At 44.2% G+C, this 17,448-nt stretch overlaps 1 protein-coding gene across 4 annotated transcripts in view; it reads right to left on the bottom strand.

Moving 5' to 3' along the window:
- The window catches only part of GABRA2 (gamma-aminobutyric acid type A receptor subunit alpha2), a 184,578-nt gene that overhangs the window by 53,807 nt on the left and 113,323 nt on the right, over positions 1–17,448 (bottom strand). For all 4 annotated transcript variants that reach the window (XM_053255481.1, XM_053255478.1, XM_053255479.1 and 1 more), the window contains one exon: positions 160–303. In XM_053255481.1, the coding sequence (XP_053111456.1) occupies positions 160–303 (144 nt within the window). The remainder of the gene's footprint in view (positions 1–159; positions 304–17,448) is intronic.

The raw sequence follows: 17,448 nt of genomic DNA, 5'->3' as shown, positions 1-17,448 counted from the left end.
AACTCAAGTCAGAAGATGAGCATAAGGAAAGGGGGAAAGCACTAATACAACTTAAAACAGGTATTGGATATAATAATCAAACACTAGACTTCATGCATAACCTTACACTGTTGATAAATAATTAAGCAACTTTTTGGTTGCAATCTATCTCTTACTAACCTGTACTTGATTTAGCTGTTTCCTGTCCAATTGTTTGACCTAAAAGGTCATACTGATTTAATCTTGAACCATCTTCAGCCACTTCTACAGAATTAGATGCATTGAAAGTCCATTTGTAGGTTACTTCTGAAGATGTATATGCATCTACAGGAAAAGAAGAATAAAATACACTTCAGAAAAAAGTATTTAGTGTTAGCCTCTATGTATAGGTAGGACAACTTTTGGATTAAAAGATTAAACACTATTTTAAAAGGAGATACTTTAAACAAGATAACACATAAAGGATGCAATCGTGCTCTCTGTGTGTGGTGGGCAAGGTGTGAAAGTTCCTACCATGCTGTGCATGCACCAATGCATCAGACTACAACACAGCAACCCAAGTGTCCTCTCTTCTTCCCATTGGGATTGCAGTATCCCAGTGGCATCTGTACTGCTTCTTCCTCAAGAAGAGTGGAGGGGAGAAGCTGAGCTCATGATGGGGTCCTCTCCCCTCCCTCCCCTCATTGGCCACCAGTAGTGCTAACACCTGTACATGAATGGACACCATCCAGGCACTATTGTTTAAGAGCAGCTGAGGAAGGCATGTGAAAAAGGAAATACTGACTCTTGCATATGAGGAGCAGATTTGCATCCAAAGCCCTTGGCTTTGTAAGTGTGTAAATACTAGATGTGTCCTCTTAAAATAGTTTGAGAGCCCTCTTGACTTGTGGGGCTCCCATTGACTTATTTCATTTATTCTTACTATAAAACATCATTTTACCACAGTGTTGGCAGCAGCTTCATGTACAACTGCCTCCTGGCAAGTGCCATTTGGAATACCATAACTGTCTTGGGTTGCAGTGCACGTAAGAAACATTGTGACCACCAGTGCAGCAGCCACAGTTTTTCTACCCAGATGGCCCCAGGAGCAGTTATGAGTCTGCCTCTTGGCATGATCTTGGAAATTGACACTTCATTGTCATATTTTTAAAAACTCTTGGATTGTGGAGCTTGGCATATTCAAAATTATTACCTATTATCTTGCACCATTTCTCTCATTTTCCAAAAGGCAGTTTTGTGTTCTGTTATTTAAGAAAGCACCTTTTTCATGAACCCCGCCACTTTTTAAGATCATTACACTTACTTACCACTGGCTTATTTGGTGGGGACCCAAAACTGGATCTTCTCTAGGGTTGCCCCAGGAACCCTAGAGAAGATCATGCTCCCAAACAAAATCAGAGCCTCCTTGTCTCTGGCTGTTTTTGAGCAACATCTGAAAACACATATAATTTTATCAGACTTTAAATTCATAATGTTTTAAAATTTTATTAATATTCATTTTACACTGTTTTAAAAGTGATCCTCTGTTTTAATTGTATATGTTCTAATCTGTAGACCTCCCAGAGATCTGTATGTGGGGCAGTATATAAATGTGAATATAATATAATGTGAACTATTTGTGAACCGCCCAGAGACTTATGTATGGTATAAAAATGTGTTAAATAAATAAATAAATAAAACAAATAAGTAATATTCCTCCAGAACACCTGACTTTAGACTGATCCATGTGTGTCTATCTTTGTTTACGGTCACCTTAATACTTTGGTCAACAAAAATGCATCCAGAAAGATTGCTGCCAGACAGCTGAACTGAAACGTATCCACCCATGCAACTTTAATACACTTCAAGGCATTCCACTTCAAGACCTGTCATCTGGGCATAGTAGGTTGGCAAGTACTTAGCACTGTTATCATAAGCACATAGATCACACAGAAAAGAGGGTAAATGCTGGTTGCTTTCTTGGGCAGCATGAAGCACTTCAGCAAGGCATCTTCAAGCATGTCCTTGTATAACATCCAAAATGCCAACAGATCTCAGTTATCTTGATAAAGTTGCTCCAAAACTCTGTTCCAAAGGTTTTGTACTACTACCAAAGCTGGGCTCTGCAGCAAGATTTCGAGGCTTCTTTGGACATTCACTTCAGGAAATGAGCAGACTGCTTGCTTCTTGTTCTTAAGGTTCATCTCCACCCATCTTTATCCAGTAGTGCACCAGCACACTTCCACAGCATACAACACAACAAATAAACCATTCAAAAATAAATACATAATATGTATATAATTTTCATGTAATTTTCACTTCATTTTAGTGTCCTTTCAGAAATCCAATTCTGGAAGAACCCCAGATTCTGTCATTATTTAAGTTTCGCAATACAAATTTAGGTTTGACATATCCAGGGAAGAATTTGGTGAGAAAGGATTTTGTTAACATATGTATTATCAGAGAGGGTCTGTTAAATAGTATAAATGCTTATCTGAGAGAGAGCAGGATGCCATCTTGTCTTAAAGAGGTTATTATTAGACCTTAATTGAAGAAGCCTGCATTGGCTCCCTAAGAGTTAGCTAATTACAGACCCATTTCCAGTCTTCTGTGTTTGGGCAAGGTGATTGAGCAGGTGGTGACCTCTCAGCTTCTGGCAGTTTTGGATGATACAGATTATCTAGACCCATTTCAAACCACTTTTCAAGCAGGCTATGGCATTGCGACTGCCTTGGTCGGCCTGATGGATGATCTCCAATTGGCTGTTGACAGAGAGAATGTGAATCTGCTAATCCTTTTTGATCTCTCATTCTCTTGGCGGCTTTCGATCTCTTGGCGGCTTTTAGACCCAGGTATCCTTCTGGGTTGCCTGAGGGAGATGGGATTGGGTGGCACTGTTTTACAGTGGTCCATTCCTACCTCTCTGGTAGATTTCAGATGGTGTCGCTTGGAGACTGCTGCTCTGCACAGTGAGAGCTAAAGTAAGGAGTTCCACAAGGATCCACTGTCTCCAAAGCTCTTTAACATCTACATGAAAATGCTGGGAGAGATCATCAGAAGGTTTGGTGTGGGGTGTTATCAATATCCTGACAATACCCAAATATATTTATCCATATCAACCTCACCAGGAAGTGGCATAACTTCTCTAAATGCCTGGAGGCAGTAATGGGCTGGATGGGAATTTTTGTTGAAAAGCAGTATATAAATATTCATCATATTAATATTTGTCATATGAAGGAGATAAACCAATCCAAATAAGACAGTGGTACTAACTATGGGAGTTTAGATCTGCCTGTTCTGGATGGGGTTACACTCCCCCTGAAAGATCAGGTACATGGCTTGGGAGTGCTCTTTGATCCAAAACTCTGTTTGGTTTCTCAGGTTGAGGGCAGTGGCCAGAAACACTTTTTATCAGCTTCAGCGACACCAATTTCTGGAGGTAAATGACCTTAAAACAGTGGTGCATACATTGGTAACCTCCTGGCTTGACTACTGTAATGGCTTGGGTCCAGGGTACTTACGAGAGTGCCTTCTTTGTCATATACCCTGCCGCCTTTTAAGATCGTCTTGCGAGGGCCAGTTACCATTGCCACCGGCTCCTTCAGTGGTGACCCGGGACCAGGCCTTCCCCTGGGCTTTGGAATATGCACCTTGTCAAAATAAAAGCATCTCCATCTCTGATTGCTTTTAAAAAGAACCTCAAGACACACCTGTTTTCTCAGACTTAGCTGAAATTAATTTTAAACAGTTTAATTATTTTTATCTCATGAAACTCTATTAACTTTTTTATTCTGTGAAATTGTTTTAATCGCTTTTACACTGTTTTATATTTGTTGGGTTTTAAATTGTGAACACCACCTAGAGATACACATATCAAGCAGCATTTAAATATAACTAAATATCTAAACTAAACTAACTAAATAAATAAAACAGTGATGGGTAACAGCAAACAACAACATAGTTTTGAACCAAGGTGCCTAAAGGATCACTTCCTCCCATAGATACTTGCCCGAACACTGAGGACATCCAGGCAAAGTGTCTGTGCTCTGGCTGAAATAGGGGTGTGTGTGTGTGTGTGTCCTTGTGTCCCAAATCCAATAAAGAACAATTAAAACAATAAATTACAACACAAGAATGCAAAATAATATTTCTCTTATTAATGTCTTCGCAGCAGGGGTATATCTATAGTTGAGCGAAAGGGTTCAAAGAACCTGGGCCCCCAGCTCCTGAGTGCCCCCCCAGCTCCACCCCTCCCTGTTTTCTTCATGATCTCCCTCACTCTGAGGAGCTGCCAGAGAGAGGGGTGAACACGGGCCCCCTCTCCCCTAGCTATGCCCTTGCTTTGCAGTGAAAGAAGGCCAGAGAAGAAACCTACCAGATCTCCAGGGAGACTGCATTCCACAGCTTTAGAAGCTACAGAAGAAAAAGCCCTGTCTCAGGCATTGGTGAATTAACAGAAAGGCAGAGTAGACATTCGCCTATGGCAGCAAAATTTGAGGAGCAGCAAATTTTGACCCTCCTCAAATGTTGCCACCCCTCTCTGTGAGCAGCGATGGCTGCAGCAGTAAGGGTGGAGTGGGTGAGGAGAAGGTCCCCCCATTTATCTTATTTTTTCAAAAGGCAAAACTTTTTTGTTTAAGGTAAAAGGGTGGCAAAAGCCTTTTTGCCAATGGGCGGCAAAAAGCTTAATCTGCCCCGGTCCCAGTTCACTGCCAAATGCATCTCTGAAAGAGGCAGAACTCAGACCAAAGACCCAGATGGTGATCTCAAAGCTTGGTTTATACAGGAGAAGGAAGTCCTTAAGGTACGGAAGTCCCCAACTTCTTCAAGCTTTAAAATTAATTGCAAGCACCTTCAATTATGCCCAGAAATTAATCAGGAGCTAAGATGGTAACAAAAGAAGGGATCACCCAAACCTTATACTGGGCTCCCAATAACCAGTATTAGCTGGTTATTGCTGCTCAGTAGCTGAGCTGCCACATTTTGGACTAGCTAAAGTTTCCAAACACTTTTAAGGGCAGTCCTACATAAAGCACATTACAGTAGTCCAATCTAAAGTAGTCCAGTCTAGAGGTAACCAAGGTGTGGATAATTGAAGCCAGAAAAGAATGCAGTTGGCACACCATTGAAAGCTATGCATATCCACTCCTGGCCACAACCGTCACCTGAGCATCCAAAAGTGGAACTGGGTCCAGGATACGCCCAAAGTGGAAACCTGAAATGTAAAAGGGAGTTGCACCCCATCCAGAACAGGTTGTTCATTAAACCGAAGATTGGCTTTTCTACTGATCATCAGCAGCTTCACCTTACATAGATCTAATTTCAATTCTGGCAGGCCCCCTCATTGGCTGTCTTTCATCACTAAGTCAAACATTTAGACATGCATGTAACTGCTGATCAGATTATTGGTGTTTTACTGATGTTCTTCTGGTTGTGTTTTCTCTTGTTTGCTGTGTTTATATTGTGTATTAATGTTTTTATATAATTTTATTGTACACCAACTTGAGTATATATTGAAAAAGTGTCTCTGTGTGTGTGCGTGTGTGTGTGTGAGATATTACTCTCATTCTGCAGTTATGCCTACTTCAGTGAAGGCCAGCCTCCTGAAATCACTGTCCAAGAAATGATAAGATATTGCAGATGGTCTTCTGGAAATTAAGGAGAATTTGGAATGTGGATGGATAACTGATTTAACTAATAAGATACATATCTATTATTTGTTTTTATGGGGCGGGGTGGAGGAGGGATCCAGCAATGTGATTATAATTTAACTTTTATAATTACCTGTTTCTTATTCCATCCTCAGGAATATAATGGTGCTCTTGCTGCATAAGTGATCGGTGTATTTCTGGGAAATATAAGGATAGTCCTGTGTTTGAATAGAATTTATACAAATAGTCTTTTTTATTATTGTAGTTTATTGTTTCCAACACAAAATAATGGAAAAACACAATGAAAATAAAGCATATGTTGGTTTGCTTAAAAACAAACATTTTAAAAAAATTAAAAATCTGATTCACCTGAAGGTGTTATTTTGGAATGCTCTTATTATTTCTTGTCTTTTAGATATTGTACATGAGTGCAGGTGTGCTCCTGCACGAGGAAAACCTTTTTAAAAATCAGTTTAAAAGTGTTTATTACTGGGAGAGTTTGCTGCTTTATTTATTTTTGCACAAATAAATAGTGCTGATGCCCTTGTGAATGACAACAAAATATGTTTAGGTATGTTGGCTATTGACATTATACATTTCAAAGGAATACACACATTTTTCTTGTGCAGAATCAGTTATCAATATTCTAGAATTCTCCTTACTTTCCAGGAGGCAACTGGACGGGAGCCCAAGATATAATGCAACAGTTGAATAATGGAACAGACCTGAAGGAATACAAACATCCCTATTTTTTAATCATATTGAACTGACTTCTTTCCTACACTCAATTTCTTTCTGCTCTTTAACCTCACTTGACTATTCAATAGAGCTGCCACCCAACCAAGATAACAAGACAAAAACAAAAACAAAACATCATAACCAGGGTGCTTTTGAGTCTATTAGCAGAAAAGGAACAAGGTGCTTCCTCTCACCCATTTTTTAAAAAGTTGTAAAGGTCAGGGGTGTCAGAATGCTGACCTGTGGACCTGATGTGGCCCATGGAGTTCTGCAGCCCAGCTCCCAAGAAGCTGTTGCCATTGAGCTTCACAGTGCTCTGTGTGTGTGTGTGTGTGTTTTTTTTAAAGGTGCATGTTTTTAAAAGGTGCTGGTACGGCACAGCAGGGAAATGACGTGATGAACAAGCTAGAGGTTGCTGGTTCGAATCCCCACTGGTATGTTTCCCAGACTATGTTTCCCAGACTATGGGAAACACCTATATCAGGCAGCAGCGATATAGGAAGGTGCTCCTATATTGCTGCTATAGCTAAATTTCTCCTGTATTCCACCAATGACAACCACAGGGCTCTCTGGTCACCAGGAGTCAACATCAACTCGACGGCACACTTAGCCTTTACTTTACCTCCGTACTCCTACCAGTACCATGTGAGCTTTTGGTGCCTGGCCACACCCCATTTGTGTCACATGCACAGGAGGCATGGCCACGTTCTGAAAGTGCCTGGTGCAGCAGTCATAAATCCACTCTCCACTTGGAATTGCAGTGGTGGGGAGGGCTTTGCCTACATTCCCTGCAGGGTACAAAGACAAAGCCCTCCCTCTCACTGTGATCCCTGGCATGGCACTTGGAAACCCACTCCTCACCTTGGATTGCAGTGGCAGGGAAGGCTTTGCCTTTATTCCCTGCAAGGAACAATGGCAAAGGCCTCCCTGCTGCTGCAGTCCCCATCAGGAAGTGAGTTTCTGAACATGGCATCAGATATTTTAGGATCTTGGCCACACCCCCTGTGGGTCACATGCACAGAAGGTATGGCCAAGCTCTGAAAGTGCCCGGTGCAGTGCTTGTAAACCCACTCCACAACTGGGATTGCAGTGGTGGGGAGGGCTTTGCCCTTGTTTCCTGAAGGGAATGAGAGCAAATCCCTGCCCACTGCTGCAATTTCTGGCGGGGAATGAGTTTCTGAGCATGGTATTGGTTGTTTTAGGAGCTTGGCCATGCCTTGTGTGTCACATGCACAGGAGGCATGGCCAAGTGCTGAAAGCACCCAGTGCGGTGCTCGAAAACATACTCCCTGCCTAGGATCACCGCAGCGGGGAGGGCTTTGCTTTCGTTCCTTGCAGGAAAAGAAGGCAAAGCCCTCCCTGCTGTGATGATCCCAAGTAGGACAAGGTGCCTGTACTTGGTGCTTACCATCACAAAAAAAGCTTCTCTCCCCTCCACCGCACAGCTCCCCTCTTCTCCCCCTCACTATGGTGCTCCTCAGCCCTCTCCACACCTCTCCTCCCCACTGTGCTGCTTCTTAACCTCCCCCCTCACCATGTTCCTCCTCCCTGCCACAGATCTTCTTCCCCCACCCCCACAATGCCACTTACCCCCCACCCCTGCCGTGCTCTGAATTGGCAGCAGTCCTATGAGTCCTTGGCCCCTGCTGCTCAGACGCGGAAGCAGAGGCTCACTTCCTCCCTCCTTAGGGCTGGTTGAGGCAGGTCCTGGGTGGTGGGGAAGGAGAGCTTGTGAGCTGGATGGGTGGCTGGATGAGAGCTGGTTGAGGTAATTTGCAGGTCATAGGGAAGTATGTTATTCAGAATCTCTTCTAAGAATTAAAAAATGTGCATACTGATGTAAACAGAGAGGAGAGGGAGGAAGAAAGGAAGAAAAAGGGTGGAGTAGCAGGAAGGTAAGCGGTGCGAGGTGAGTGTGAGAAGGCAGCGTGAGGCAGGTGTGGCCCCTTGGAGGTACATTTGAATCAAATCTAGCCCACCAAGTGACTGAGTTTGACACACCTACCTTAGGTTGAAAAGGCAGTTTTTGTGCTATGCTCTTTCCTAAATGCATCACATACTACTGAGCTTCATTCCAGACTCACCAAAAATCTATGGAGTCCACCTCCTGGCATTACCCCCAGGCTCACTCTGAACTTCACCTCCTGACCCAGAGAGTTCTGCCCCCAGGCTGAACTTTTATTTGTTTATTTAAATAGTTACCAACTCTAAGGAAGAAGGAAGGAAGAAGGGAGCAGCTTGGGTGGGGCACTGACTGTGCTGTCTTTGCCTCTGCCCCACCTTTCCTCCAGGTGTGTTGGATCTCCTCTGGGCTGCTGCTGCTGGGGCTCTGTTCCTATATAGGGCAAGCTGGCCCAAGGGCGCGAGCCTCTTGGCGAGAGCACAAGGGCGAGTGCACAAGGGCTCTCAGCCGTGGGGCGAGCCGCCGGGGGCCTGGAAGACCTTCCTTCCTGTTACCAAGAAGTCAGCAAGAGTTGAGTCTGGATTGATTTTTTATTAAGCCAAGAAGCCATGGTGGGTTAGTCTGGGGAGATGTGTCTGGGAGAGCAAAAAAGTGGGTCTGGAGTGGGGGCAGCAATATCACAGGTAGCGGGCAGAGGGAGGTATGGTGGTGGGAGTTGGGCAGGCCGTTACAGGGGAAAACGGTCCAGGCAATTGAGGCCTGTTCCTTTTTCCGGCCCTTCTCCCAACCCTCTGACCCTAGGGAGCTCTGAGAACACTCCTTCGAGGATTAGGGTGCTGCTGCTGAATGCCAGGTCAGTTAATGCAAAAACATCTCTCATCCACAATCTGACTGTGGATGAGCGTGCTGACCTGGTATGCGTGAAGGAGACCTGGTTGGATGCGCTGGGCGGGGTTGGTCTCTCTCAGCTTTGTCCTCCAGGTTTCCAGATCATGCAGCAGCCCCGCCTCGAGGGTCGGGGAGGAGGCATTGCAGTCATCTTTCAAGAGACCCTCCCTGTTTCCAGGTGCCCGGTCAGGCAATCTCAGAATTTTGAGTGCTTGTCCTTGAGGGTGGGCCTCCGAGATAGGCTGGGGATTCTGCTGGTATACCGACCCCGCAGCACTTCAGTCTCCTTACCTGAGATGGCAGGGGTGGTCTTGGAGGTGGCCTTGCGTTCCCCCAGGCTTATTGTTTTGGGGGGTTTCAATGTCCATGCTGAGGCCCCGCTAGTGGGTGCGGCTCAGGATTTCATGGCCTCCATGGCAACCATGGGCCTGTCTCAATTGGTATCGGGCCCTACCCACGTGGCGGGATATACTCTGGATGTGGTTTTTGCCGACAGGGAAATAAATGATCTGGAGGTGGGGGAATTTGAGATAACTCCCTTGTCATGGACAGATCATCATCTGGTGGGCTTTAGTTTGACTACTCCGTCTGCCCTCTGCAGGGGTGGTGGGCCAATTAGGATGGTCCGTCCCTGGAGGCTTATGGATCCGCTTGGATTCCAGATGGCCCTCGGCGAGTTTCCAGTGTCCAGAGCCGCTGATCCTGTTGAGGCCCTGGTAGATCTCTGGAATGGAGAGACAGCCTGGGCTGTTGACATGGTTGCTCCTAAATGCCCTCTCCAGCTTGGTGGAGCCCAATCTGCTCCTTGGTTTTCCTCGGAGCTTAGGGTGATGAAACAACTCGGACAATGGCTGGAACAATGCTGGAGGAAGTGTCATGATTAATCCGACCGAACACGGGCTAGAGCCCATTTTAGGGACTATGCCGTGACAGTGGGGGTGGTGAAGAAACATTTTTTCTCCGCCTCCATTGCATCTGCTCATTGCAGACAAACAGAGCTATTTAGTGTGGTAAAAACATTGCTCCACACATCCCCCCAGATAATGGAGGAGGAATCATCCACAGCTTGCTGCGATCCGTTTGCTTGCCACTTTGCAGACAAAGTCACTCGCATCCGTGCCGATTTGGACTCCAGAGTTTGGCAGTTCTGGCAGACGTGCCTCTGGTACCATCTGGTCCCGTTGTGTTGGATTCTTTTCAGTTGGTGTGGCCTGAGGATGTGGAAAAGATCCTGGACAGTGTGCGGGCGACATCGTGTGCTCTTGACCCTTGCACTTCATGGCTAATAAAAGCTGCCAGGGAGGGTACAGGTAGATTGTTGGAGGTGACTATTAATGCCTCATTAAGGGAGAGCAGGATGCCACCGTGCCTCAAAGAGGCGGTGGTAAGACCACTACTAAAAAAAACCCTCCCTTGATCCCTCCAATCCAGACAAGTATAGACTGGTCTCTAACCTGCCCTTTTTGGGCAAGGTGATAGAGCGTGTGGTGGCGTCCCAGCTGCAGAGGTTCTTGGATGATACGGATTATCTGGACCCTTTTCAATCTGGCTTCCGCCCCGGGTATGAGACTGAGACTGTCTTGGTCGCTCTAGTGGATGACCTTCGTCAGGAGCTAGACAGGGGGAGTGCATCCCTGTTGGTTCTGCTGGACCTCTCGGCGGCTTTCAGTACCATCGACCATGGTATCCTCTGGGCCACCTCTCGAGTATGGGAATCGGAGGTACTGCGTTGCAGTGATTCTGGTCCTTTCTTGGGAAGAAGGTCCAGAAGGTGGTGCTGGGGAACTACTGCTCAGCTCCGTGGCCACTGGCCTGTGGGGTCCCGCAGGGATCGGTCTTGTCCCCCATGCTGTTTAACATCTACATGAAGCCGCTGGGAGAGGTCATCCGGGGATTTGGACTGAGTTGTCAGCAATATGCGGATGACACTCAGCTCTATCTCTCCTTGTCATCTGATCCTAGGGAGGTGGTGGATGCCCTGAATCGGGGGCTGGAGACCGTTATGGGTTGGATGTGGACTAATAAACTGAAATTGAATCCGAACAAGACAGAGGTACTGTTGGTTAGTAGGAGAGACAATCGGGATGAGGAGATTTTACCGGTTCTGGATGGGGTTGCACTCCCCTTGAAGGAGCAAGTACGCAGCTTGGGGGCACTACTGGACCTGGCTCTGCTTTTGGAAGCTCAGGTGGAGGCGGTGGCCAGGGGTGCCTTTGCATGGATTCGGCTAGTGCACCAGCTGCGTCCCTTTCTTGAGAAGGCAGATCTGGCCACAGTTACCCATGCCTTAGTCACGTCACGGCTGGATTACTGTAACACACTCTACATGGGGTTGCCCTTGAAGAATATCCAGAAACTGCAGCTAGTGCAAAACGCAGCAGCTAGGGTTTTGTCCAGAGCTGCCCGGTGGGAGCACATCACACCCATCCTGAAAGAGCTGCACTGGCTGCCAGATCGTTTCTGGGTCCAATTCAAGGTTCTGGTTTTGACCTTTAAAGCCCTTAACGGTTTGGGCCCGGGGTATCTGAGGGACTGCCTGCTCCCAAGGGTTGCTCCCCACTTGACAAGGTCATCTGAGGGGGCTCTGCTCCAGGTGCCTACAATGAAGGAGGCTTGTCTGTCGTGCACTCGGGACAGGACCTTCTTTGTTGCTGCCCCAGACTTTGGAATGCTCTCCCTGTGGCCATTCACTCCTCAGACTCAATCACAGTTTTTAGAAAGCTTGTTAAATCTTGGCTTTTTACCCAGGCTTTTACATGACCGTTTCTACAGCTGCTTCTATGTGTTTTTACTTGTTTATAGTTTTTATGCTTGTATTTTATAGTTTTAAATTATATTTGTTTTATATTTTTAGCTTAATATTTTAATTGTCATTTTTATTGTATGTTTTTAACTTTTGTAAACTGCCTTGGGGTTGTTTTTAATGAAAGGCAGTATAGAAATTCAACAATCAATCAATCAATCAATAAAAACTCTAGTGTTTAATGCTATATACAATCCTGACTTTTTATTGGAATCAGGGCTACATACAACTGCAAAAGTTAACTCTGCAATTTTAGAGGGCTTATTTATCTGCACTGCATGGAGCAGCATGGATCATGTGAGCTTATGGTGGTGGGCCAAAGAGGAAAGCATCACCCATCTGGGAGGAATGTAGGTTCATCCCTGCCTTCCCCCGTCCGTTCTGGATTTCATTCTTGAACTAACCTAGCTGTATAATCTATGCAAAATGACTTTGCTTAGTCAGTGACAGGCCTTACCTACTAGCATAACTATAAAATATATAGATCACCATCCAGAATTGTTCCAGGTACTCTGGAAGGTGAGGAGTTCCTACATGCTTGAAAATAATTATGGACACTGTTTTGCAAAACACAATGGGTGGGTTCAGATGTCACAGTGGTAAGTAAGATGGTACAAATTGCAGATTGCCAGCAATTGCATGCTCCCAATGCAAGCCAGGAAGCTTCTCACAGTGGTGTTATAAGCCGGCTCTCAGGGATACAGAAAGGTCATGTACACAACCATTCCCGGGGAGGGGAGGATAGGTGGACGGGGGAAGGCAGGGATGAACCTACATTCCTCCCAGATGGGTGATGCTTTCCTCTTTGGCCCACCACCATAAGCTCACATGATCCATGCTGCTCCATGCAGTGCAGATCTCTAGAGGCCAGGATTCATTTCCCCAGCCTCCAAGAATCCTACATTGCACTATATGACATGTGCGGTACATTGGGGGATTCCCCTGGGAGTTGGGCGCTCTAAGCACCCGACTCTGTTTATGCTCTGGCTGCATGCATCCCGAGAATACACACAACACTGGACCTTGGGTAAAGGGTGCACTTGCACCTTTTAACCCAGGTAAAAGCCTGGGTACAAAGAAAACTCAGGGTACCAGGGTAGGGCTGCTCATGTGCACAGCCTCAGAAAGTTTGGTTGGCCTTGAGGATTGCAGGGCCTGCACTAATGAGGAGAGGCAAGAGGTGGCAATAGAGGAAGGGTGGGTGTTGGGTGAGCTCTGAGCTCCTCAACTCATTTCCCTCTCTCAATGTATCCCCAAAGCAGCATGGGCTAGTCATTTCTCTGGTCATCCACACAGGTTGGTCGTTAGACTCAGTGAATGAGCAGCCTGTGCAGCTCAAGTTAAAGCTGAGGCTCTGCATGTACTGACTGGTGTGTGTGTGTGTGTGTGTGTGTGTGTGTGTGTGTGTGTGTGTGAGAGAGAGAGAGAGAGAGAGAGAGAGAGAGAGACTTCACCGGTGGAAACAAACCGTATGGCCAGCCCTGATTAGATAATGGCCATAGCCCCAACCTAGTTTTGCACATAAAACTATTATAAGATACTTTTTGAGATATATTAAATAATCCCCTTGAAAAAAATTGTCCTAATTGTAAATATCTTCCAATTTGACTGTCACCACTCAAAGAAAGAGAAAGATCTTCAGATCATAAGAGAAAATTGACTGAAACGGTTAACTCACTGTAGTAGTTCAAAAGGCAATATTAAAAACTATTAGGGAAGGAATAAAAAATAAAACAGCAAGGGGTGTTGTCCATAAAATCTATTACAAATCAAGGCAAGGGAGGGGTTGCAAACTTAAAAGGAAGCAGCTTTGTAAAAATGAGCTCTATGGAGGAAGGTTGGTGTTTTTTTAAGGTCCTAGAAAGTGATGTACTTTAGGGAGTCTATGGAGACTCTCAAGCATTATAATGCTATTATATACATCTGTAGTATGTCAGATTCAGAATACTGAGTGAAAATTTTGTCTTGCCACCTGAAAAATGGTAGAGTAGAAATGCTGAAGAAGCAAAACAGTGCAGCTAAAATTATTCTGGAAATGTAACATTCCCCCTTATGAAACATGACTATTTAAGCTTTGGGGGGGAAATAGGTTGAACAGGGTATGAAATAAGTTTACAAAATGGAGAGTGATGAGCACAGAGAATATAAGGAAAATTAATCATTCTAAAGACAGAAAAACCTCACAATCATTCATTGAAAAGGGTAGCAAGGTGGCATGTAAGACAAGCAAAATATAACATGGTAGATAGGGTCAATGGCATTAGAAAGAGATTGGGTAGCACACGAAGGAGTGGTATGTCTGTGACTGCTAACCAGAAACTCCTCCAGTGGATTATTGCAAAGCAGGTCACAGCCTAGTCAGCAGAGATGTACACAAATCAATTTTTTTAAATTCAATTGGTGCCCCAATGGAATCACCGCTGATTTGTTTTGTGTCCAAATCTGTCCCTCCAAATCACCCCAGATTCAATTTTGAGTCAATTTGATTTCGATCCAGATCAGTTTTGACCACTTATAAAGTTCCTAGGGGCACCAAATTTGGATGGTGGGTAGGTCCCCATGGGTACCACCTACCACCCAAATTTCAAGGCAGAGGGGCACTTGGTTGATATTTAATAATTTTTTAAATTTTTAAATTTTTTAAAATTAATACTTTTTACTGATCTTGTATATTTCCACCATAGGAAATAATGGGGATTCAAAGTTGCCCTATCCTAAGCCTAACATGGATCCCCAGCTTTCATTTAATTTTTAAAGCTAATTTCTAGCCGTTATAGAAGTGGAGCTATGGAGCAAAATGTGTGGTCACTATTTTCCAAGTGTTTGGATACTTTGGTGTATAATGACTTTTCTTATAATAAATCCCTATGAAGATTCATTGCACATCTTCATTTCTTCTGTTCATTTTGACTGTCATTGGACAGTGCCAACTGTCAACTGCCATGTGTCAACTATACCCCCCCTTCACACACACACACACACGGTCTCCCAATGGACCAGGGCAACCCCACCTCCCCACCCACCCTGTCTTGACTTATGCTGCACCCGGAAACCTGGTGGGCACAACTGGGAGAGATTTACATCTGCCTCCGCCCATCCAACCAGGTCTCCGTAATGCATGCCAGGTCAGCGTGCTCATCCAGGATAACCTCCTGGATGGCTGTGGTCTTTGCATTTATGGACCTGGCATTTAATAGCACCAGTTTCAGGCAAAGTGGGCTGCTGGGAGAGTTACTGGGGTCTCCTTGGATGGAAGAAGGAACAGAGGGTGTGATGGCTTTGATATAGCCAGTGCACTTTCCCCTCACCTGGCATGTCCTACTCCCACCACCATATAGCCCTCTGCCAAGGACCACCTCAATTGGAAGGGCCTCCTCCAAAGTAACACCCCCCCCCAACATATACTGTGAAGAGCAACACCTTAATAATGACAAGACATAGAAATTCCCTTCTATTAAAGCAGAATCAATATACTAGATAAACCCTACCCCTTTTAGTGCTTTGGCTACTGGTCACAATAGTTTATGTTCCAAACATGTGCACAAACATTTATGTTGTTTGTCTAATGGCTTGCCTCCCATAAGAATCCCTAGATGCTATCCTAAACCACTCTTCCTTGTCCTATTGCTGGCAAAATATGACTGTATGTGTGAGCCGATTACAATTGGTTGGCTGCCCCATATGAGATGTGAAGACGAAGATTCACCTCTCCAGAACGTTTTATGCTGTTTTGTCTTATGTCAGGTGCCTGGCACATTATTTTCTTGTGTAGCATTCTGTTCTTCAGCATCTCCATCCCCCCACTTTTCAGTCACTGTCTTGTCTCTTATTACTGTATGTAAACTAAATGCTCATATTTTAAAAAAAAAAACATCATAATTTCCATCCTATCCCAGGTTTCTGCTTTTAAAATAATGAATCTTGTTTAGATTCTTTAGCTGTAGCTGTCTCACAACACTTGTAATAGATGGAATCAAACTTCAAATTTCTAAAATGATGGACTACTTTCTATTGTGCCTCTGTTACCACCACACTTCTGAGCATTTTATTTATTGGAATGGTCCACAATCCTCTGCTACAGTTTCTTTCATAAACTGCTCTTTTTACAGCCCCAACTTCTTCTTGCTGTGAATGGCAACTACTTTGTTTCAACTGAAGCACCTTGATCAAACTATGTTTTCAGTTTGAAAATAAAGACAACAATGGATTTTGTGATACACAAATCTTGCAACCCCGCCCCCACCTCCCGCCAGGTGATCATCGAAACAGCTCTTTATTATATTATCTAAACTTTTAAAAGAGAGACAATGGATCACAGATATATTCCATTCAAAATGGCATTACACAAATGTACCCTTATTAATAGAGGTAATTTTTAATCTATGGATTATTGAGCACCCCCCTTTAGCCAGGTGTCAGGGAGGAGGTGGGACTGGTTCTAGATCTGCTTTTGCATCCAGGGGTGGCAGGACTTCTTCTCCAAACACTTCTTCTGCAATTTGAAATGTTGCAAGCGGTTTCCTGTCTGGTATATTCCCTTCTCCTTTTTCTATATTGGGATACATTTCTTCTACACCTATGCATAAAATGAAAGAAATGTCTGTAAAATATTGGTTTTGTTTGGTTCTTGCAGGTTGCACTTTTATTTATGCTAGTATAGCAACACTGTTAAAGGTATCTTTGGTTTCCTTCATGGTTTTTGTAACAAATATGCTACAAGAAAATTCATCAGTATAGCACAATTGGTTTTCTGCTTATGCTGAATTAAGCATGAAGTGTAAACTTGCTAACTTGGAAAAGAGGCACCTTTTAATGTAGTGATTCTTTTTATTTAGCAGGGGGAGAGTAACTGGCCCTATCCACCTCCAGGACAGTACCTCCAGTGACTGTTGCTGGTGTCTATCTTATGTTTCTTTTTAGACTGTGAACCATCTTATTTATTTGTTATTTCTCTGTATAAACCGCCCTGAATCATTAATAACAATAACAACAACAATAATAATAATGATGATGACGACGATGTGAGGCAAGACTAAGGCATCATTTCTATGGCTATTAGAAGGGGTGGCATGGAAGCAATTACAATTCTATTCAGATTATACTTTATACACCTTGTGATATATGTATATGCTATAATATGTGAGCTGAATATCATCATTTGGAAAATAGTAACTGCATGTATGGTGCACCTAAGCATCACTAAGTTCCTGATATTTGAACTAGATTCTTAAAGTGGAAATGCAGCTTACCTCCCTGGAGAATCCCTGGGTGCTATCCTAACTACTATGGTATGGGGAAGGAGTTAAACCACTAACAGGGATGAAGAAAAAGGAACTCACCTTGCAATTCTTCGTGAACAGGATGAAGCTGCCAAGGGGAACTGTCATCAGAAATTGTGGGGAAGCAGCGTGGGAGGTTGAGAATGAATCTTCAAATAAAAGAAGTAGGTGCAGACAGGTCTTTGGAAAATTATAGGAACAGGTGACCCACTTCAAACAGTTTGTCTT

The sequence above is a fragment of the Hemicordylus capensis genome, chromosome 5, assembly GCF_027244095.1.
Source record: "Hemicordylus capensis ecotype Gifberg chromosome 5, rHemCap1.1.pri, whole genome shotgun sequence".
Lineage (NCBI taxonomy): Eukaryota > Metazoa > Chordata > Lepidosauria > Squamata > Cordylidae > Hemicordylus > Hemicordylus capensis.
The sequence above is the reverse complement of the archived record's forward strand: the minus strand, read 5'-3'. Positions and strand labels throughout refer to the sequence as shown.